The sequence below is a fragment of the Agelaius tricolor genome, unplaced genomic scaffold (genome assembly GCF_023055355.1).
Source record: "Agelaius tricolor isolate 1412-34295 unplaced genomic scaffold, bAgeTri1.0.p SCAF_14, whole genome shotgun sequence".
In the NCBI taxonomy this organism is placed as follows: Eukaryota; Metazoa; Chordata; class Aves; order Passeriformes; family Icteridae; genus Agelaius; species Agelaius tricolor.
The window spans coordinates 13,830,462-13,853,092 of NW_027269274.1; the positions used below are offsets into that span (position 1 = coordinate 13,830,462).

General features: G+C 36.8%; 1 protein-coding gene across 6 annotated transcripts in view; it reads right to left on the reverse strand.

Moving 5' to 3' along the window:
• The window catches only part of CACNA1D (calcium voltage-gated channel subunit alpha1 D), a 168,902-nt gene that overhangs the window by 82,933 nt on the left and 63,338 nt on the right, over window positions 1-22,631 (reverse strand). For all 6 annotated transcript variants that reach the window (XM_071439778.1, XM_071439777.1, XM_071439776.1 and 3 more), the window contains exons 5-8: window positions 20,187-20,329; window positions 18,672-18,824; window positions 17,675-17,871; window positions 5,046-5,149 (exon numbers count right to left, since the gene is read on the reverse strand). In XM_071439778.1, coding sequence (XP_071295879.1) covers window positions 5,046-5,149; window positions 17,675-17,871; window positions 18,672-18,824; window positions 20,187-20,329 — 597 coding nt within the window. The remainder of the gene's footprint in view (window positions 1-5,045; window positions 5,150-17,674; window positions 17,872-18,671; window positions 18,825-20,186; window positions 20,330-22,631) is intronic.

A 22,631-nucleotide genomic window follows, 5' to 3' on the forward strand; every position in this document is an offset into this window, starting at 1 on the left:
GTGCATTCCACAGCTGTGTGGAGCAAGGGCCTGTCCAGCCTTACTGTGCCAGAGTGCCCAGGAGTGCCATGGCATCATTGGTAGGAACAGACAGACAGGGAACCATTTGATAGAGCACCAAAACTGAGATTTGCTGTTTCAGACCACTGTTAATTAGATCTGCATATTAAGATGTGCCCCTCCTCTCCTGGGTCAAGCCCCATTTGGCCCAGGACGCTCAGGATTTGTTGGCAGAAGAAGGGGCAGGTGTGAGCCCCGGAGCAGAGGCTGCCATGCCCTGACACCAGCCTGTGCCCTCTGCATGGGCTTTGTGAAGCTGCCCTGTCTTGTTCCCTGCCAGGGGCTGCCCAGCCAGCACCCCATAGCACTCATCCCTAAAAAACCTCGGTGTGGTGAATTCAGACAGGACTGAAATAAAATCAGTTTCCCTCCAAGCTCTTACTCAAGACTACAGACCTGACCTGACTTTAGTGGTTTCTGTCTAAAGCAATCAGTTATTTACTGCTGTATAGAGCTGGAAGTATTTGCTGATTAATTATGGTTAGTATAGTCAACTGATTGATCACATATAACATTTGCTTTCTAAAGGAAAGTTTTACTTTCACCAGGACACAGAAATTAAACTAGCCTGCCTCAACTTCCTGAGGTCTACAGCTGAAGTCCCTCTCCTTGTTTTCAATGTATATTCAGTTTATCTATGGGAAGGAGTTAAATTTTCAGCAATAATTTTCACTTTCTATTTTTCACTAGGCCTTCCTGCTGCTGTGAAAAGGAGCCCTGCCAGAACCAGTTCATTTTCCTTTTGCTGAAAGGCTATGGATGACAGTTTACTGCCATTTTCTATTTGGTGAATCATTATTCAAATGTCTTTTTCTATGATTTTTTCCATATATATTGTAGACAACAGTTCTTAGGTGTATAAGCTTATCTGCACCAACATCATTTATATGACATTAATAGACAGATACTGCTGGGAGATTGGGGTGGATGAGCACACACCCTTCGATTTTAGAATCACTCTGTACATACATTGCAAATTTTGCTGGGGAAAACATTAACATTCACTTAGTAACCTGCAAGATCACATGCAGGAGGATGTAAGGACATGTCAAAGCCTATGTTTTGATGTCCTTTTGCAAGGCAATAAATTCAACTTATAAATTTATTAAACTGTGTTTGAAAGGTTTTATTTTTTCCCATGGCTACCCAAAGAAATACTAATGCCTTGAGCAGAAAATGCCATCAGCAGAACCCATCTCCTAATGATAAGGACTATCTTCAGGAATAGATTATCATGCATCATTAAAAGCCATGCCTCTTGGTAAATAATTTATTTCCTCTGTTCATAGCAAACCAGTTTAATGCTTGCTGAATTACTGACATGCCTATTTTAACTCCTTGGGTTGTTTTTTTTTATTTTTTTACACTTTAAGGAAGGATGAGTATCTCCATCCTGATCTTTGTTTGTTAACTTTCTAATAACTTTAACCTTACAATTGCTAACTTTCAATTTCAGCTCACTCTTTTGCACCAATAGCCATTTAGGCTCTGGTCTTTCACACTGGAATATCTGGAGGAGGCTGTCCTGAGCTTCCAGTTTCTATTCCTAGTGTTTCATGCCTTCAGAGAATTCACTTTTAGAGTAACGTGAATACTTCTAGAGTAAAAAAAAGTAAGAGTAAAAGGAGTTTTCTAGAGTTTTTTGCAAAAGCTGATTTAACTCAAGCCTATGAATTCTCTCCATCCTTGTTATTCAATGGAATTACTTTGCAAAAAAACCTCCACAGTCAGCTTCCATGCAGAAATCACAATATTTACCACATGCAGATTCCATACACACATTGTTTCTGTTCATTTACACTACTGATATTAAAATATGAACTGCATTTTTAAGAATGTCACCTTCTGCAGGCAAGACTGACATGGATCACCAGGAAATACTCACCTTCAGAAAGAGCTAGATGTAAAACAAAAGATCTGCCAAATCATCATTCCCATCCATTTTACAGTATCTAAATACATCAAACATGCAGTGCACAAGAGGCATTACAGAACTACAAAGGGGCAGATAGTCACAGAATAACAAAGGAGTGCAAAGAGAGGAACTGAATATTTTACAACAACAAACAGATCCAAAACAGCAAACAGATTAAATGTACACGGCACAACCGGATATAAAGGAAGTAACACTTTCATACAGAAAAGGTATTAAGCATTCAGATTCCAATTTCAAAATCTGTATGCAGAGCCATGCTTTTCAAGTAAGTTGGCATAATATTTGCATTCTTGATATTTGATTGGTTTAGTAAAATTTAACTTTATCTGTGGATTTATCATAAACCAAGTTTTCACGTTATGGTTTGACGAATATAAAACATAAAAGCTAATAACTTTTAAATAAAACCAAAAAAAAATTATGGGTTATATATTCAATGCTTGGCTCGGAATGAAAAATATCTTTCTACTAAGAAACAGAAAAACATCCATTGGATCTTACTAGTACATCAAATTTATCCATAAAATTTAGACTTGGAGCTCTAAACAGAAAGTATGGGGAAAATTATTTATATACAATTGTCATATACTGCTTAAAATAAATCAGAGTAACAGTATTCCACACTGGCCCTTGTTTGCCAGAGTTTCAAACAAGCATGCCAGGACATTCTCTTCACTTCTCTACCAAACATCAGTTTGCTATGACTGGAATCTTTTAGGAGCATCTCCTTAGACTTTCTCCTTGTACTTTCAATATCAGTCCTTGGTGATATTAATACATCACATGGCTCAGCCCTCCAATGTCATTGTCTTCAGAAAGAAAACAAAAAATGGGAGTTTTAGGAAGGCTCTTTCATGTATTTAGGGCAAACATGGATTCAGACAATTCATCAAGTACCCTGAGCACTCAATTGACCCTGGCTGAGACTATGGCAGAAAAATTAATTTAGCAATTAATGGCTTGATGAATATAAGGAGATTTCACATCCCACTTTTCACTGCCATTTCTGTGCACTGAAAGTCCAAGGGAAGCCAGAAAGGATTGTGAGGAGCATTAGAGCTCTATGGATCACAAAACCTAGAAATCACTGGTGATTTCTTGTCTGCAGGAAGGAACCCAAGGACAAGGGGACACCTCTTCCCTGTATTGGAATGGCAGCTAAAAAACTACTCCATATTCCAAAAAATATATGCATCATAATGTTGAAAACTTCACACAGTATTTTAAGCTTATTAAATCAAATGTTAAGCTGATTCATGAGAGTATGTCTAAATTTCCATGACTTCAGGGAAAGAAATCAATATGTGCAACAAAACACCAAATTTGGTGTTGCTTTCCCTGTAATTTTTTTATAAAAACAGAAAAGACTGAAACCAATAACAATTCAAGTCATGGAAGGAAAAACAGGAATATTCATTATCTGTTACCAGACATCTTCACAGGACAGGAAGAAAATTAATTGGTGCTTGTGATGTTCTTAAGGGCCAGAGAAGGAACTGTGAGAGCCTAATCCTGTAATGACTTCAGTGGAAAGGCCAGTCACACAGCAAGGTTAGGTAACAGCATCAAAAGAAGAAATAAATTACACTGTAACTACCATCATTTATCTGTCCTTGTCCTTATTTCATTTTCCTGGGTGGCTGAAAGCTGGGCCCTTAGTTTTGCAACAATTTACACATTTACGCATTTATCCTTGGAAGGACAAGGTTAAATCTAAAAATCAGCAGTTGTTTTAGCACTACCATATTGCTTTTAAACATTTGCTTTATAAAGCAGGTAAAACTATGCTTTCCCTGGTTTCCTGTGTGCAACTGTAATCTATTACAGACAAATGGCTGAATATTTTTAAAAGCACCTTGTAAAACCACTCATCAAATCAAAGTGCTCTTGTAACAAAGTTACATCAACACCTGGAAATCTTGTTTGCTTATCTGCTTTCCAGGAATATAATAATCATTTTATCATTTCTTTCAGATACAGGTTGGGAAAACCATGAACAGGGCTGCAGACACTATCAGCCTCCTGATGGCACCATCACCTGCACTGTCAGGCTGCTTTCCACACAAGGGAAATGTTTCTGTTGGCTGACAAAGATGGCACAACTTGCCTGAGATTGCCAGAACAATATTGTTTGCTGTATAACTAAAACCTAATGCATACACCATAATAATTTTCTTTTCAGCACTTGAAGGATAGCTGGATCTTTTATATACTTATCAAAAAATATCTTTACCATAGACTGGAGTTTCCCAAGCTCAAGTGTGTTAGAAATCAGGAAATGGCAAAGGAAATAGGACTGTAACTTCACATAGGGGGACTTTGTAAAAAGAAAATCTGGCAAACTCTTGCCATAAACTACAGTTTTAAAGCACCTTATACAGCTAGAACTGAAATGGCTTTACTTCTTGGTTGGAGCCTGGAGTGCACAAACCAACAAAAAGCTGTGACAACCTCCCACTGACAGCTATATTAAACTGATACATTACTATTGATGAATTTACCAGCTCCTGGTGCAGGTTGTCACAGCAGTTCACAGCTCTACAACCCAGGAACCACTGAACACTGTTGAGGTAGTGCAACCACACTCTGTAAGATAGGTCTTAAAGCACTTATTAAAAATATTTTGCCATATTTTGAGCAAAATATGCAACTGTTAAACATAAATAACACTCCAATTGCACTATGACCATTTGAAGAAAAGCAGAAGTGGGTCTTTCAGAAAAAGGCACTTTTATATAACAGTAGGAGAGGATATTTGTATGGGTGCACCACCCATCTCTGTGCACAAAATCTTTTTCTCTGCAGGAATATAATAGAATAAGGATATTAGTGCCTCAGTGAATGAATATTTTTGGCAAGCATGGTGAACGTGATGTCAAGACAGATACAGGCACTCAAATCACACAGTTCAGTCCAAAGAGCAAACACTGGTAGGATGACATAAGAATCTCAAGTGCATGCAAAAAAGCCATTGCTGAGAAGCTGGAGTCAATGCAGAGGCCATCTTACAAGTAGCAGTAGCATACACAATGTTAACTCAACTGCTTACCCACTAAGTACACCAAGAACCAGGTTAAGTACGAAAAATGAGCCAAGGATGATAAGACTAACAAAATAGATCCATGGCCACTCACATCCTATTGCATCATTTACCTGTAAAACGCAAGGAAATAAGTTATGATTCAGTCATTCATTAAACAGCAGAGTCCTTTGTGCAGCTGCCAGATCACGTAGGTTCAACACAAAATTTATGGCCTATCCAGATCTTTAAAAAGTGGATGAATAATTGTTTAAATTTACTTACCCAAATTTTGTTGTAGATGTGAGGCTTTAGAGGATTAATTGAAATAACATCCAAATGAGTGCATGAGAACATTTTGTCTTTTTTATAACTTTGCCAAAAGGACATGAAGAGTATATACTGGTATGTCTAAATTCTGATTTTGGTGTTTGTATGTTATTTATAGGAGAGCTACAAGAAAACTTTTTGTGCTGTAATTAGAGGAGGAAGAAATAGAGGTTTATTAAAAGATGTCATCCCAACTGAAGTCTCACCTGGATGAGATAACCTGTGTGTTCATGGCAACTGGATTCAGGACTCTGCCTTCATGATGAAAAAGGTGTATGCTTACCCGCTCAATACACCAAGAACAAGATTTAGTACGAAAAATGACCCAAAGATGACGAGACTGACAAAATACACCCATGGCAATTCAAATCCCATTGCATCATTCATCTGCAAGAAATAAGATGATCTTATAGAGTAGATCACTATATTAACAGCAATGAAGTCAGAGAAAGGAGAATTTGATCATTCAGATTAGATAACATGCTATGCATTCCTTCAGAAATCAAAGAACAATGAGAGCAAGAAGGCACTGGCCACATTCACTTTGCATTTCCAACACAAACCCTAAAACAAAATGCTGAGTGAAACTAGCATTTGGATCAGAAATATTATCAAACATAAATGGAACACTGCAACAGTTCTAAGCTTTTTCCTTGCAGGAATATTACAGAATAAGGAATATTAACAATAATAGGAATAAATCATTAATGCTGAGAACATGAACTAAATTTCAGATCTCCAATTAAGATGATGACCACAAAGTACATTGAAATCTTAGGAATTTTAGTTCATTTATATCCTGTCTACATGAATGATTATTTGAGAAAATAAACAGAAATCTGTAAATCAACTGTAGAAGCAATGTTACTTTTTGTAACACAGAATTCCCACACTTTTTCCTGAAATAAAGCAGTCAAATGCAATCAGACATTTTAAATCAATTCAAAAAGAAATTAATGAGAATGAGTCTGTGTAAAAAGCATGAACACAATTTTAGGAAAATGAAAATTTGAAAACAAATTTTAGAAACACAATGGAAACATGAAAACATTCCAAGAAAACTTCTGAACATGAATTATATATCCAGATCAAGGCTGAATGAAATTTAAAAGGTTTTAAAGTGATGTTGAAGTTACTGAGCTTCCAATACACTCTTTATAGGCTCACACAAGGTTTTTCATAAAGATTTCTTCCACTTGCTATTCTTAGCCAGCTCATCATACCTATCAAAGGATGGACTTGTGAAATATACCCATGCAGATCTAAGAAGGCCTATTCAGAAAAATAGATATTTTAAAACAGGGAAATTTGGCTTTGTGTGTAAGATTCAGGTGGAAAAAGACATTTTGATAACTCACAAAAATAATTTGGACATGAAGCTTCTAAGAAAGAGCTCTTCTTGAAAAGGAATTATTCTGGCTTTTGCATTAGATTCCTCTTAAGATGTTTTATAGTCATGAAAATTCAGCAGACAATAAAATTACATATGTTATTGTAGAACAATCTAATTGCAAAACTGTTTTCTTTTCTGTGAATGCCATTGGGTTGTTGTATCTGAAATTTGTGATTAGGCTTTGAGCTCTACTGACAGTCAAGTTTGACACCTCTCCTTAACATCTCTGTTGGAATAAATCGACTAAACATGGGAACAAACATTTTTCAAAATTATTTCTTTTATTTTTTCTTTTCTTGTCTTTTAATTAAACATCATAATCTCAGTTTCTGCAAGGGGACCCTATGGATGGTTAGGCAGAAGCTCTAAGTCTTTGCAGGTTAAGGCCCAAAGGTCCTTCTCTTCCATGGTGACCTATTATAGCACCAGTTTTTACTTACTAAAGTAAACAAACCTGCTAAGTAACCAAAACAAATGAGTTCACAAAGCTTCCTCATGCAGCTTTTTAAAGAGCCTATGTATCATCTTTTAGAATGCTTTTTTGATTGAACTAAGGTACTGAAAAGTAACTTACAATTACACTTGCTACAAAAATAGAAAGAAAACTTGAAAACACATTTGATTTGGATTTCTTTTCCTCTTCCAATAAAACTGTATTTTGGAGAAGTAGCCATTCAGCAAGATTGGCTTCATTACTTCAAGAGATCCCAAGCTTTCATTGTTCAGTTCTGCAATATTCACATGGGGAAGTCTTTCACAATGCTGCCATTGTAGCTGCCTACTCTCCTGGGCAGTTTTCAGCAACCCTTGGCACATCAGGGGCTTCTCTTAAGGACAGTGCCTGTGAAGTTTTGGGTTTTATCACCCACACCCACTCTGCCAAAGTGAGTCCCCTGTCTTTGGAAGTTTCAGCAATGAAGCCCCAAAGTTAATGAGTAGAACACATCCCATTGCCCAGACTGAATTTCTGCCTAGTCCAAATGGATGCTGCCCTTTGCATCTTCTTTCAAGCATAGGCATCTGGCCTTATGTTGTAAAAGTAGTATTTGCTCAATTTTTTTTAAAGTACACTCATAATTATTTTATTACTTTAGAAATTAGTTTGCTTCATAGACCTGACTTATACCATACAGGTCAAGCATTTTTCTAGCAATAACTGATCAGGGCAAACATTTTAAATAAATTTCAAATACATTTGAATGTATTTTACAGCTAAAAACTATACAATTAGCAGACAGTTGTTTCCAAGTCACCAGAGTTCAGAGTGCAGATATAAATTCATCTGGTATCGGTGCCAACATTTTTCTGCTACGTGTCATTTTGAAAAACCTCAGAGATTAATATTTGCAATTTTACTTTGAGCAGAGCTCAAAAAACAGAGCTCTGGCAGTCACTGCAATACAACTCCATGCTCTCATTTTGCTCATAAAGAGAACATTTTTAGGCAGCCAGGCACTCTGCTAACTTAGTTACCCAGGAGCAAAGCTGAAATTCTCATGCTCTGTCACAAAGGCTCTGTTAGTATGAGCAGCTGGGATTTGTATGCACTTTTTAATGTCTAACATATTAAAGAAAATCTTTTTCATTTATGCAGCTGGATTTCAAGCCCAGTATTTTAGGCTGATCTATCTAGGACTAATGCTTTGTGAAGCAAAAATTGGTGACAGCAGCTAACCAGTACTAGAAGAAATGCTTCACTTTGGGCAGATGCTGAATTATTTCAAAAGCATTCCTTAACTCAGGAACACCTGAACCTAGCAGAATACCTTGGAACAAATCTAAAATTGAATTCCTCAAAACTACTCAACAACTTTACCATTTAATTCTGGATACAATTAAACCCTAATCAAGTAATGCATTGTAATTTCTATTCATGAAATAATATTTCAGATTGCATTAATACCAGAGATCAAAGTACAAAAAGAAGTCCTTTCCTTTTGGAAAACTTTGCTCCTTATTTCATGCATGTCAAATGTCATTTTCCATAACTTCCAATTAAATAGAGATTAAAGGAATTGATTTGCCTTCTGATTAAAAAAAGGGAAAGAGCTTGGTTAATATATTAGAACAGAAAAATCTCCATCCTCAAAACCAAGATATATTCATTTGAATGGATTAATGCTGACTTCTCACCCAAAGTGCAGAATGAGTTAAAGTCAGAAATTTCAGATGTGCTAAAGTAACACCAGGAGTTCAAGGAGATCTCACATCTGAAATCCTCAGCAAAAGCTCATCTCCTGCCCTATGGCTCAGGGCACACTCTGCCAAAGGAGGTGTCAATGGACCTGTCCTGTCTTTTTGAGGCCATGAGGCTCTTAAGCCTTCAGAACACCTATGGCAAGCACACCACCAAGCACCATCCTTCTTGTCCTTTTTCCTTTTCAAAGGTCTAGTCTTACTATTTCAATGTCAGTTCTCAGCAGTTTGTCCATCACATCAAGCAGAGGGCTGATGAGATAATGGACAATACGAAGGAGAAAGATTTCTTCAAATCCCTTCATTCTGTTTCACCATAACAGTAGATGGGCACTACACATTATTTATTTGGCTCTTTGTGTTTATCCATATATGTTGGTGAGTCTGAAATCTTGAAGAAATATCTTGAGCTGACTGGACAAACTTCATACAGTCCAAAACTGCCTCAAGTGGCATTTGGAAGAATTATCTTGTGAACTGTGCTGCAGTTGGAGTCAACTATCATCGCAACACAGCATAAATGATCAGAGACCAAGACTTATGTGAAACAAGGGGAAAAGTCACATTTACTGCAGATATAACCTTAGTATTACACAGCAGCAGATGGCACACTTGAACATAAAACATCAATTAGAAATCATTAAAATATTATTTATCCTTATCTATGGTAATTGTGAGTAAAATCCTTATATGCAATTGCAGGAAAATCAAGGTCTTAACTTTTCTGTGCACCTGGTATTCTTTTATTGAAAATTGTTGCAAGCTCAATTTGCAATCAATATAAGCTCTACCTGGGGTTAATGATAAAACAAAACCTCTAACTCTGCATTTGTAGCATTACAGATACAATGTGCTGATGCACGAACCTATTTTGATTGTCCACAGTGTTTTAAACTCTCTTAAATTTGTTGAATTTCTTAGCTTCCTCAGGTTTTAATTTTACCTCCCTCTTTTCATAACATGCCAACAGACTCAGAACTGGTGGGTTTACTTTGTGCTACCTGTAATCTGTCTCATCATCTTAAAAATTGTTCAGACTGACAAACTCAGTCTCTTGACAGGTGTAAAAATTCTGCAGACATCAGTATTTTGTGAAGTGCAACTATCCCTGCATTCTTAGAAGCCTGGAAGGGAGGTTCACAAAACCCCAGATCAGCCTATTTATTCCACCCAGTGAGGAGCACACCAGAGAACTCTTCAAAGCTGCCTGGCTTCAAAGGTTTTGTCCTGAGATATTCTTGGCTGAATTGGAGTTAACTTAAAGCTGATTTAAAACAGGCAGTGCTTGAAGCACAGCACCCTCCAGGTTGATTTATAAAAGCATGGGATTTTATATCCAGTATTCTGGAGTCAAAGCACAGATTTCCCTGGCACTGTCCTGCTTGGACAGACTCAGCCCTTTGTTGTGCTTCTGACACAGAATATGGAGCTGCATTGGTGGGGTGTGCACTGAGATCACCCTTTGTTGAGCATTTCAGCTCAGCAGCACCTGGAAAAATGAGAGTTCCATGGCACAGGCAGCAAGGTAGGGCCTACAGAGAAAGAGATCCCATTGAGAAGGGTAAAATTGTCACAGGGTATAGAGAGTTTCATAATTGCTTAATCACCTCTTAAATTTGGAATCTCCAACTGTACTGTGCAATTGCATACAGGAAACATCTAAGTGATCCTCTCAAGTTAAACCTCAACTTGGAAGACATTGCTTCAGCTTAATGAATTTGACCAAGCTGAACAGACCTCATTTTCTTCCTTCTGTTGGTTTCATCCATTCTTAGCAAATGAATTATAACATTTTGGTATTCCCATAAAGCATTTACTCTTCAAAACGTGATTGTTTATAAATGTTTACTATGATTGTTTGGAAATTAGTTTAGATGCAGGTCTTTCATTCAGACACTGAATTCTGTCTAAGACTATTTTAGCTAATTCCTGTTAGTGGCATTCCATTAATCAGCTTACTGTCATTAACTGGGAGGAGGGGCTGGGCAGAAATCAAGTCATTGTTCCAAGGAAAGCCAAGATGTCAAATGTGAATGTTAAGAAATTGTTTTAGTTTTTTCACCTAATTATGCATCCCTGCTTAATCTGCAGAGCAGATGGACAGAACCATAATGACATGAAGAATGCTTCCTCTACAAAACAGTAACCCAGAGAAGGTTTCCTGCTGAGCACTACCAGGTTTATCAAAATCTGTATTCCAGTTATAAAAAAATCCAAGTGTTTGACTCCTCTCATGAATAGCATTATGTTAATTTCAGATTAAGAATTTGTCAGTGCTTGTACCTATTTACCTGTGTTGCCCAAACCAATGTCACAAAAATTTATAAAACCTATGCATAGATTTGGCTTGTTAAATCTAAGGGCTCAAAAAAACTACTAAAATTAAATAACAAATGTGATCAATAATGTGTTCATTTTTTTAAATGGTTAGCTATCATGTATGAAAATGACAAGTTATAACATCTACACAGGTGTTCTCTTCTAAACACCTTTCTTTTGGGATCTGCTATTCCACCTATATACACCATACATTATACAAAAATTGGATGTGTTTAATATTTCCCATATACTTAACACAAAAAATACAAATACAATGCATTTATTCTTCAGATAGATTATATAAAATTGTCACCTTAGTTTATGTAGCACCAATGAGCAAAGCCTCAATACTCAGGAAGATCTAAATTTATCTACTAAATTTTTATCCTGGGACAGACTGGGAACTAGGATTGTTATAAAATAATTGTTGGCTTCTTGTGGCAAAGTTTTTGGAGGAAACTCTAGCTGATGCACTAGTGGAGTTCTTGCACTACCCCAAGTTTAGCCTCTATTTCCCATCCAGGTTTGACCCAGTTTTATTTAAAATTTCTGGGGAGAAATAACAGGTTCTTCTTAGTATTTGCAATGATCTGTGACAAGAAATTAGTTCCACGTTTTGACTGCAGTACAGGTCAGCAGTCAGCTGAGGCTGAGATACCAGATATCTTGTCAAAGTCAATCAAGTTCACCTCATGGGAAAGATATTTCCCTGTGAGTTAGTTTAAAATCCTCCTCTGGTGGGGTCTTTGCGTTAAGATGCTAATTGGAAAAAAAATTATACTATAATCATATATATATATATATATATATATATATATGTATGTATGTGTCTGTGTGATGTGTGTGTGTGAGATACTTATAGGTCACATCCTTTTTGATCCTAATGCACACTTTTAATCTGTACATTCCTTGGCTTGGTAACTCTGTTTGCCAGATCAAAATGTCTGATTTTGATTATTCCCTTTTTTCTCTTTCTGAAATTAAGTCCTGTCTCCTTGCAATCCAAAACTGGATGATTCAGAGCTTTTAATAACAAGAGAATATAAAAAAGCAATTAGTACAAATCATTACATAAAAGGCAGGGAGGGGGCTTAATCTTGATTTTAATGTGAAACCAGATTCAAGTAGTTAACACTCAAACAGAAAAAATTCTGCCTGCAATCCCTGACTCTTTAGGGAGATTTATGCAGTATATTAATGCTGTCAGCCAAAATTTCTATCACTCTGTCTCCAGCTGCACATCATGTGTTAACTTTCTGCTATGCAGTCATGGAGGGCTGGGAGCTCTGTGCAAGCAGCACATGGATGCCTTTGGGGATGAGCTGACTTGTTTCACTCCAGAGCCTCCCTCAGATGACCTGTGAGTGCTGCTGAGCAATGCCAGCACAACAGCACTAAGCTTCCCCTAAGTACATAAGAGGAAAAGGCAGGAGTATTATCTAAGATTTTTCAGGCACAATTCCTCACAGTTTTTACATTGCTAAACAACTGCAACTGATTTACAAATGGAAAAAAGCTGTGAAGCATTCTTTGACTTCTCTCAGACAATAAGCTGAAATTCAATGCTGACAAATATTGCTTGGATGCAGGAACATGCCTTCCCTTTCTGCAGGTGGAATGGGACTAACATGGCTTAAATCACCCCAAGTAGTTGATTCCCACTTATTAAATCATTCAATTCAAAGTTCTAGACTATTATTGCTTATTCGACTCTTGGTCATATTTTTGGAAAGATATTTTTAGGAGACTCCTTGTCAGCACTCTGATGACAGTTTTGGTAATACTTGAAACATATTTTGCAGTTTTTTGTTTCTAGCCTATTAATACATTTTGTGCACGAGCCAAGGGGTTTTCTTGTGTGATATGTATTTGTAAAACATTTGTTTGTGTTTAGGGAATATCTCTAGCTGCACATCAGCTGATTTCAAGTACACTATATCTGATTCCACGCTTAAATATTCTTGAATAGAAGAATTCTAAAAGGCATCAGGAGTAGAGTTTGAGCCCTGACCTGATCTGATTGACATAAATACACTGGATGTGCAGACACTTGTGCAAAAGTGCATGTAGACATACACAAGAGTGCAGTGCAGCCTGAACAGTCTGTGTTACAGAAATAATGGACTTTTTTCAGATGTTCTAAGATGTTTCAAGGAGTATATTGGGGGATTTAAAGCTCAATTTCTTAAACAGGAGAGAGGTTCTTAACTGCACCCTTTTTTGTTATAAAAGCATAGGAACAATGAATGAAGAATTTCTTTGATGATAATATATGTTATTAGCAAAAAGTACTTACAGTTTTTTAACATTGACATATCAGTAAAAGGTATATTGAAAAAAACCTGCCATCTCTTTCCTTAAACCTTATATGAGTTTTAGGTATATTTTAGATTGCCTAGACATTTCAAGTAATGATCTGAGTATTTTAAACAATAATCCCTCAGAGAATATCTTTTTAACATATCAGTAGGTGTATTAATAGGAAAAACCATGTAAGATATCAGTGTAGCATTATTCAGCAATTTTAGCTCGAGTGCTTCAATCTCAGAAATCTTCAGATCAATCTGAACAGTTCTAGACAGGTATTAGAGAACTGGGGAGCTTTAAAATTGGGGTTAGTGATCCACCATCTGACCATAAAATTGACCTAGTAAAATTCAGTAACCACTAATACATTTGTCCTATCTTTGAAGCAACTTTGAAGCATCCCCTTTGATTCTCAGAGGCCCTGACCATCTCTCATTCAAGCTACAATTGGATTATGCAAGTGTAGTAAGTCAAGATAACTTTCACTATGGTGAAAACAAGAAGAATTAAATGTGATCATTTTGGTGCTCATGGGAAAATTGGGGGTTTTGCTAGCAAGTATCACTGCTTGTTATCTGAGTTCCCATGCATCAAGTGAAGCAACTAAAAATAAAAAGCAATTTACAAAATACATGTTTGCCATTAGGAGATTATACATCGAGATGTTTCAAAGGCATGGGAAAAATCTGGAGCCAGATATGCAAATGCAGATTCAAGTTCTGCAATTCCTGAGAGCTTGCTAGCACAAATTGGAAATGAGGCAGTGAGTACTATGCTCTCAGCTTTAGAATGTGAGCCAGAGTGTTAAAAACTTGGGCACACAGAGGCTGCCACTTGGCTGATAACAAGGACTGCACCAGGATCCAAAACCAAAAGCATAAACCTTCAGTGAGGGCTCCAGAGCAAACAGAAAGGACATGAATGGGAATAAACATGGTCCCAACAGAAATGGAGAACACACACAGATGAGCAGCCACAAACACAATTTGGGTGCACACGTGATGCACTGGCTGCTGAGAACAAGGACAACACCCCTTAACCTCTCAATTCAAACCTTGGCACTAAGGAGTCACAATTTCTGTGGATAAAGCACGTAATGCCTGCTATACAGTGAGTTACAAGTGAGTTAGAGAGGAGAGGCCAGATGAAGACACTAAAACTGGGATGGGATAGGATGGGGTGGGGTGGGGTGGGGTGGGGTGGGATGGGGTGGGGTGGGATGGGATGGGATGGGATGCAAACTGGTGCACACCAGGATGCCCACGTGAGTCACCATGATCTGAAGGGTGCCCAGCAGCAGCAGAATCAAAGCCTTGACTCACAATAGATATGCACAAGAGAAAAATCATTATTGGTGCTTGGAGAATCTTCAAAGCAGTTTACTGTCATTAACCAGGTGATAACAAGCTGTGCCAGTGAGGGCTGTTGGAAGCTGTCATTTTCAGCTGTCATCCTTGCTGACAGAATGCCACTTAACACAATGCAAAATATTGCACAGATTTCACCCACTCACATTACCCCTGCTAGCAAGAGAAGCATACATAAGTTTATATCACTGTTCCCCCAGTGACCGAATGAAAAATGAGAATTTTGTGCCGTTTCTAATATTTGTGGGTTTGGTTTTATTTGTTTTGTATAGAACTCATTCAGTCTGTGTATTAATAACAGAGTTCTAAGTAAAAAACAACCCACAAACCCCATGCACATCGAGCTAAAATGGCTTCCTTAGATTCTTTTATTACAATTTGGTATCCCCCTAATGCTTTTACAATTTTCAAATTAAATGAAATATTTTCCAATTTTTTGCTAAATCTACTTCAGTTTGATCCAGTGATAAAATTCAAACACAAACTGTCATTCCTCTTGTCCTCAGCAAGTAATTTCAGTTTGAGAATGGGAAATTTGTTGGTCTATAAGATAGAAAGGATCTGAATCTATAATTTAACTATATAGGCATCAGTTAAGATAAATCCAAAGCCACCTGAATACCTGATTCTGATTATATTTCACCAGGTCAATAAATATTTGCTTCACTGTCTAACAATCCCAGTATCATTTGTAATAAAATGAATAATGACACTGCTGTACCTGTAAATACTTTCTACATTGGAAACTCCTTATAGAGAAAGAAGCAAAAACAACTCATGTAGTTATCAATCATTTAGCATTTTCTTATATTTTCATTTTGTCTGATCATGAAAATATTCAACATCCTACCTTAATGACTTTATTTTTTCTGCTGCCATTGGAGACTCTGCAAAGGGCAGCAGATTAATTAGGGCATTAAATCCCAGGGGAAAAAATATTTAATTCTGAGACACTCAACTTAAATGGTTTCTATATGTTTTGTAACAATTGGATTCTAAATACAGCAACTCTCCAAAGCTTTTATATTCATTTTCTTTGAAAAAAGTTGGAGGAATTATCAGGTCCTGAAATGTGGGTATACTTTTGCCTCAAAAGATATTAAAGGTGTAATTTTTTTCTAGATAACCATGGCACACCTCCCCTTTTCAGGGAGAATTAAAATAATTGCCATCACCATGAACACAAACCATAAAGCATTGCTAATTCTACATTCACAGTGTCCTAGTAAATTAGGGAGAGCTGGAGTGCAAACTAAGGAACTGAAAAACCTTTACAATGGGAAATCATGCAGTAGCCTATATGTAGCCATACATGACTGTTACTCTTTAGTGTTGAAGGTTTGTGTGTTTCTAGTCAATTTTTAACTGATAGCAGACAGTGGAAGATATTCATAGTTGCCCTTTTTTTTCTTTCAACCCAAAAAGAATGTCATTTTACCTTCTTAAATATCTTTAACATTGATATTCTCTTAAAAACATGTCTGTATTCTGTACTTCAATATCACAGATTTTATCTGAGATTACAATCTGTGCTTTACGTTTTAGCAACAGCTAATTTCACCTTGATTTCTCATAAAATCATGTGGTCATTTACTGAGTAATATCACATTCTTAAATGCATCCAGTACTCCACAACCAATGCACTGTTAGTAAATAATCCCACTTGGCCTGACAAAATTCAACAAACTCACAAAGAGAGCTGCTCTCAGCAGCAACAGCTAAAGTTCCACTCAGATACTCCTTGAGGTAACTCAACCCTTTTAACAGCTTGCTAACAGTGATCCTTACCAGTGATCCCTTCTCTTCTTCCATACATACTTTCTAACATTTGAACAGATTGAATTGTGTTTTTTAGTAAGGTCCTAATAGCTGCAAAGACTCCCTGCTGAGTACCAGGTAGTACAGAGTATCCTCACTGATGTCCAGCAATGTGGGAGGTTCTGTCACAGACTTCTTGAACGCCCTTGGACAAATCACATCAGATATTGAGATACTCCAAGAAGATTCACAGAACAATGTCATGTTACTTAGAGTGGAATGGGGTTAAGCAGAGAAATGTCTATCTTTGATTTTAGGTGACTCTACTCTTTTAAAAATCTGTATGTTCATTTTCCTCTATCCTTCAGTTTCCCAATCTGTGTCCAGCTGACTGTAGATGTGGCAAGGCTCTGGAAGCACCATACCTTAAACCAAAGGAGCATTTAAATGTGAGGATTTAGGGAGTTGGGTTTTTTAATACCTATTGCTGCTTCCATGGAGATGATATCAGGGCCATAGTTCCTATAAATCTGTAGTTTCTGAATGGTTAACATGATTTTAGTCCCCATGGCAAGCAATGTCAGTTGAGAGCTTGCTTTGTTCTAATTTATGTTAACATTGTGAAAAATTCTGCACAAATACTGCATAAAGAGAGCTCTTAAGCCTAATCAGTGAAGACATACTTAATATCTGTAGGCTCACACAAAAAAAATGCTAGTCCAAAGGACATAAATGTACTTTTACATTTATCCAAATGGAATAGGCAAAAAACCCCTCAAATAAGCAATGAATAAATTTATTTCTAAAATGTCCTTTTTGCCTGAGGAATCCAGTAACAGGCTGTGAGTGAAACAAGTATGCAGCTGAGTTTGTCTCTGCAAAACTCACCAAGATTTCCTGTTGATGGTGCCGTGAAACACAGCTCAATGCCCACTAGAACAGAGAAGCTTGTTTAAAAGCACACAGAGCTCAGTGATTTATGAACTCACCCAGTAGAGCACATCAGTCCATCCCTCCATGGTTATACACTGGAACACAGTCAGCATTGCAAATGCAAAGTTGTCAAAGTTGGTGATGCCTCCGTTGGGTCCAACCCATCCACCCTTACATTCGGTGCCGTTCATGACGCACTGACGGCCGTTCCCTGAGAATGCACAAGGTGCTGGATCATCTTCAACTAGAATATCTGCAAAAGGACCCAAAAGCCACAGCTCTGAGACCTCAGGATTTCATGATTTAACCCTTCACATGAGGAAATAGCAATGCTGTTGTGAGATAAATCCAGATTTCACGCTGAGAAAGGCAACGCATCAGAGCTTTGGAGGTTTTAGTCTTACTCAGATCTGGACCTTACAACCTCAAGAAGAGGCTAATAAAAATAATTAAGCAATGGAAAGAAGCACAATGTAATAATACATCACTTAAAACCTCCTCATGCTGATTTTTTTTTCCTCTTTACTGCTGCTACTTCACTTCAAGGCACTTTGCACCAACACATGGACTACTAAGGAAAAATGGATCTAATTCCTATACAGAGTTGTCTTCATTCCTCAGCTGAAAGAAAAGCACCTTTAGCCAGCAGATAAGGTGGTTTCAGTCTTTCAAAGTTCTCCCACAACACACACTTCCATTTCATTATTTCACCTGGATGGAAGAACACCACTCCTCACATTGCCACAATCTGGATTTGTCCCTTATAAGTAGTCACCCATATTTTCTTCACTGCTGGTACTTAAGCTACACATAAGAGAAATGAAAACCTATTCAGAGCATGGTCTAGTCTCTAAGTAGTTTGATTTTTTGGTGACTTTGGTACTGAGGTTTTCTTTCATTAAATGCACAGTACCTAAAATTGTGAACCAGTGTAAACGGGGGTAACAACAGCTTAAGTGCTTTGGCCCTTAGATCTACTTCAAACTGAAATCCCACAGATTTAAAAGAAAACATAATCAAACCCTTATTTTAATCAACAGTTTAATGACTTACCTGAATCAATAAGAAAACAAGATTTGTGCATTTTTCCAATAAAAAGTTCCAATCCTATAATAGCATAGATTATGATTACAAACAATACCAAAAGGGCAATATGGAGGAGGGGGACCATGGCTTTTATAATGGAGTTCAGGACAACTTGTAAACCTAAAAAAAAATAAAAATAAAAATGATACAAGATATGAACCATATTTCTATGTCTTACTCTGTCAAATTTTATATAATTACACATTATTAGGACTTAATGATACAGACATGCAGAGATAATCAGATTTTTTAGAAACATCTATTACCCAGAACCACAAAATATTCCTTTAACATAAAAATCTTCATAAGAATCTAAAACTTTCTCTCTAATTAGTTCCTCTGTTAATAAAGTTTATATCATAGAACTCAGTGTTTGAAGTGTGTCACAAGAATCTGTGGGTGCTTTTATCAAAAAGGGCACTTAGTCAGTGTGTGCCTGTAAGTCACTTATATGACCTTGAAGTTCTGTGCTAAAACAAAGACTTTGTGTCAGGTTCTGAGAAAATGTGCACTCAGCCAGTTGTAGAACTGTCTTCTCATTCTGGGAGAAAAATATCGTTAACTGGGAAAACATATTTTTAATCTGTACAAACTTATTCTTTCATCATTTATCCCTTTCAAAACTGCTCTTTTTTTTTTTCAATTAAATATTTATCCAACTTTTGGCTTTACCAAGATGATCTAATCCCAGACTAATGGAGCTGCCACAGTACCAATGAGAATAAAATATGCCTCTTTTTTTAAGGACTGCTTCTGTCCTCACTGAAGCCCTTTTGCCAAAAATCAATCATTTCCCTGTAACAATCCACAATATATTAAACACAAAATTAGCTTTCTTCCTTTGAATGCCTTGGAAAGAGCTGAACTGGAAGTCATGAACCTGGTATAGCCCAAATTATTTCAATAATTAATAAAGCATTCAAAGAAAACAGAAAATATCAGAAAATTCAATTGCTTTCTTAAACAATATTGTTCTACTTTTTAAGCTTCCTAATTTATCTGTTAGCTCTGTAGAGATAAACAGAAGGCATTCATGTGCATTGGAGGGGGCAAGAAACACAAAATGTGTAATGTGCTCTGGCACACACCAACATATAAACTATTTTAAGAGCAGCTACACTTTCAGATGCAGGGGTTTAGAATTAAAAAAAAAAAAATCTAAATTTAATTTTCTGGTGTATTTGCATTTTAACATGCAATTTACTTTTTATATAAAGCTTCTAAAAACGAAGTGTACTCCCCTGTCTGCTTATTGAACTGTGTAAGGAGATCATACACTGACTGAATTCACAATGCCTTGTTCAACTTGAAATGGGGTATCACTCATCTTGAAATTCACTTTATATACATAGCCAGATAACAAAAACTCAGCTTTATCCCATCTCATTTCTCTAGTGCCTGGAAGAAGACAGTTCAACAATGAGAGCAGCCCCATTCCTGATTATTGCAATAAAGAGAAATAAAGGAAATAACAGAGCTTACTGGGCACTCCTGATACAAGTCGGAGAGGTCGCAGTACACGAAAGGCTCTTAGGGCTTTGACATCAAAGCCACCAGGTTTGCCACCTGAGTGGCTGCCACCGTCTGTTTCTTTGGTTAATTGTTCCAATATTACACTAAATAATCTAGAAAATGAGATGAAAGGTAAGGTCATCACTGTCTATTTACCACACAGTCAAAGATATTACTTTGGAAATTAGTTGAAGTGCAGATCATTCTGCAAAGCTGTTCAGATGTCAGACTGAGAGGTATATTTACACATTAAATCATGACAGACAGAGCTATGAAGTGCAAGACTTTATAATCCCTCTAGAGAATGAGGATCACACAGTTTTCAATAATTTAGCATTCAGCTTATATATACAGTTTGCTATTTTTAAATAGATGAAGCTGCTTTGCCACTTTTGTTCAAACATTTTAGCTTTAACATTTGGAGAATTAATCTTCCCTTTAGAAGAAGAAATAGATAATAACTAAAACCATCTGGTTTAATTTTGGTGGAATATATGAACTCTAAGTGGCACAGCAGTACAATATTCTATATACACTCAGCAGAAACTGAATATTTTAAAAATAATTAGAGTTCACCATTTAATAACACCAAAAAGATTTGTTTCTTACACATAATACCTCTGAGGAAAAATATATTCCCAGATGGCTCATTTATTATATTGTAATTTTTCCCCGCAGAAATGAATTAGTCATTCATTAGAACAGTTTGCAAGACAAGACTTTTATTTTGTTTTCCCACTTTTAGCAGCAATTTAAAGTGATGCATGTTCTTGAAATCCAAATTAATCTTAGGTTTATTTTAGTTTGGAGCTCCATCTCAGATGCATGGGTTTCTAGACTGCCACTAGACCACACAAACTGTGTTATCCTTTGCACAGAGTCTGTATTTCAATAGTTGCAGAGCTGCACTTCTCCTGAAAGGATTATCAACTTAAAAGAGTTTTGCAATCATGAGAAATGTTTCACACTTGTAAAGGATGCCTGAAATGTGCAGGGCTTTAGTTTGGTCATGACAAGTTTTCTCAACTCTGGTTAAGAACTCTGTCACGCTGGACAGTTGCCTGAAATCATATATTATTTAATAGGGTGCCTAAACTCGATTGTTGAAGGCTTTACCCTCCCCCAGTAAGCAGCTGACCCACATCAGTCCATACCCATCCCTACACTGCTTCATTCTGCTCCAGAGAAAAACTCAGCTCCAAAGACTCTACAGATGTTAAAGGGAACGTCAGCAGCCCACACACTGTTCCACCAAATCCAGATATCCAACATCAGGTCCTCATTCAGCCCTAGAATTTAATGGAAGCATAATTGCAGGAAAACTAACACCTCACTGATTTCAAGAGTGACTATTTGTGCTCAGAGACAGACATTACTAAAGATGCTTCTGAGTCAAGTCCTGAATTCAGAGAACCGTTCAGCCTGTCAGGTCATACAACATTCAGAAAATTAAAGGACATGGGCAGGTGCTATGAAAGCTTTCTCTACCAGGACCTTATTCTTCCACAGGAATCAATGGAAATTACATGAGAGACCATGCAGCTGAGCAGACTACTCAGAGTACATTCATACTCTGATGGGTTACAGAGAGAAGTGACAAAGAATAGAAAGCATCACATTCACAGCTCTGTCTACAGCTCTGTCATTTTGTGTTGTCCAGCTGAAACCAGGACATGTGTCATTCCGAAAAAGCTATTAACGTATAAAACTATTCATCTGCTTTATTGAAATTTACATTCATATTCCTCTACAGTTTATCAAAGTTTAAAGGTTTAAGATTTGATCTTAAAAACATTCTCTGTATATATTTCCCTTTTGCTTGTAGAGATTTCTTTAGGTATAATTAAGATTAATGGAATTGGACTGACTGCAGTCTCTGCTGAAAAAGCAAATTTCAATACATTCAATATAGGACATGATGGCAGCTCTTTCAAGCTTTTAGAATACCTAATGAAATTTCCCATTGAAGCTAGTCAAATAGAATCAGGTCCAGAAGTGGTTCCATATCCACCTTGGGTTATATATGAAAATCAATTTTTCACTCTACTACTATGTACTAATTAAATAAATGGCACTTATGCTCGCTTAATCATGCAGGTTGTGTTCTTATTGAAACAAAAACCTTGCTCACAATTCTGTCAGCGTGTGACATGTTAGGAAAGGTCCATCTTGTCTTACAGGTAGGCTGCTGACAACCTGCACAAGAGTTTATATTCCAAACTTCTGGATTTAAATTAGGACTTAATCTTACTGTGATATTTTAGGCATTTGATAAGATTTAGTCCTTTTTTATTCGTATTTTTAACAAATTTGGTGTGAGCATCTGACCCAACTCCATTTAGCCTCCAATAATGAGTGTTTTAGGAATTAGTGGAAAATTTTTTAGTTATCATGTATTTAGGACACAGCCAAAGA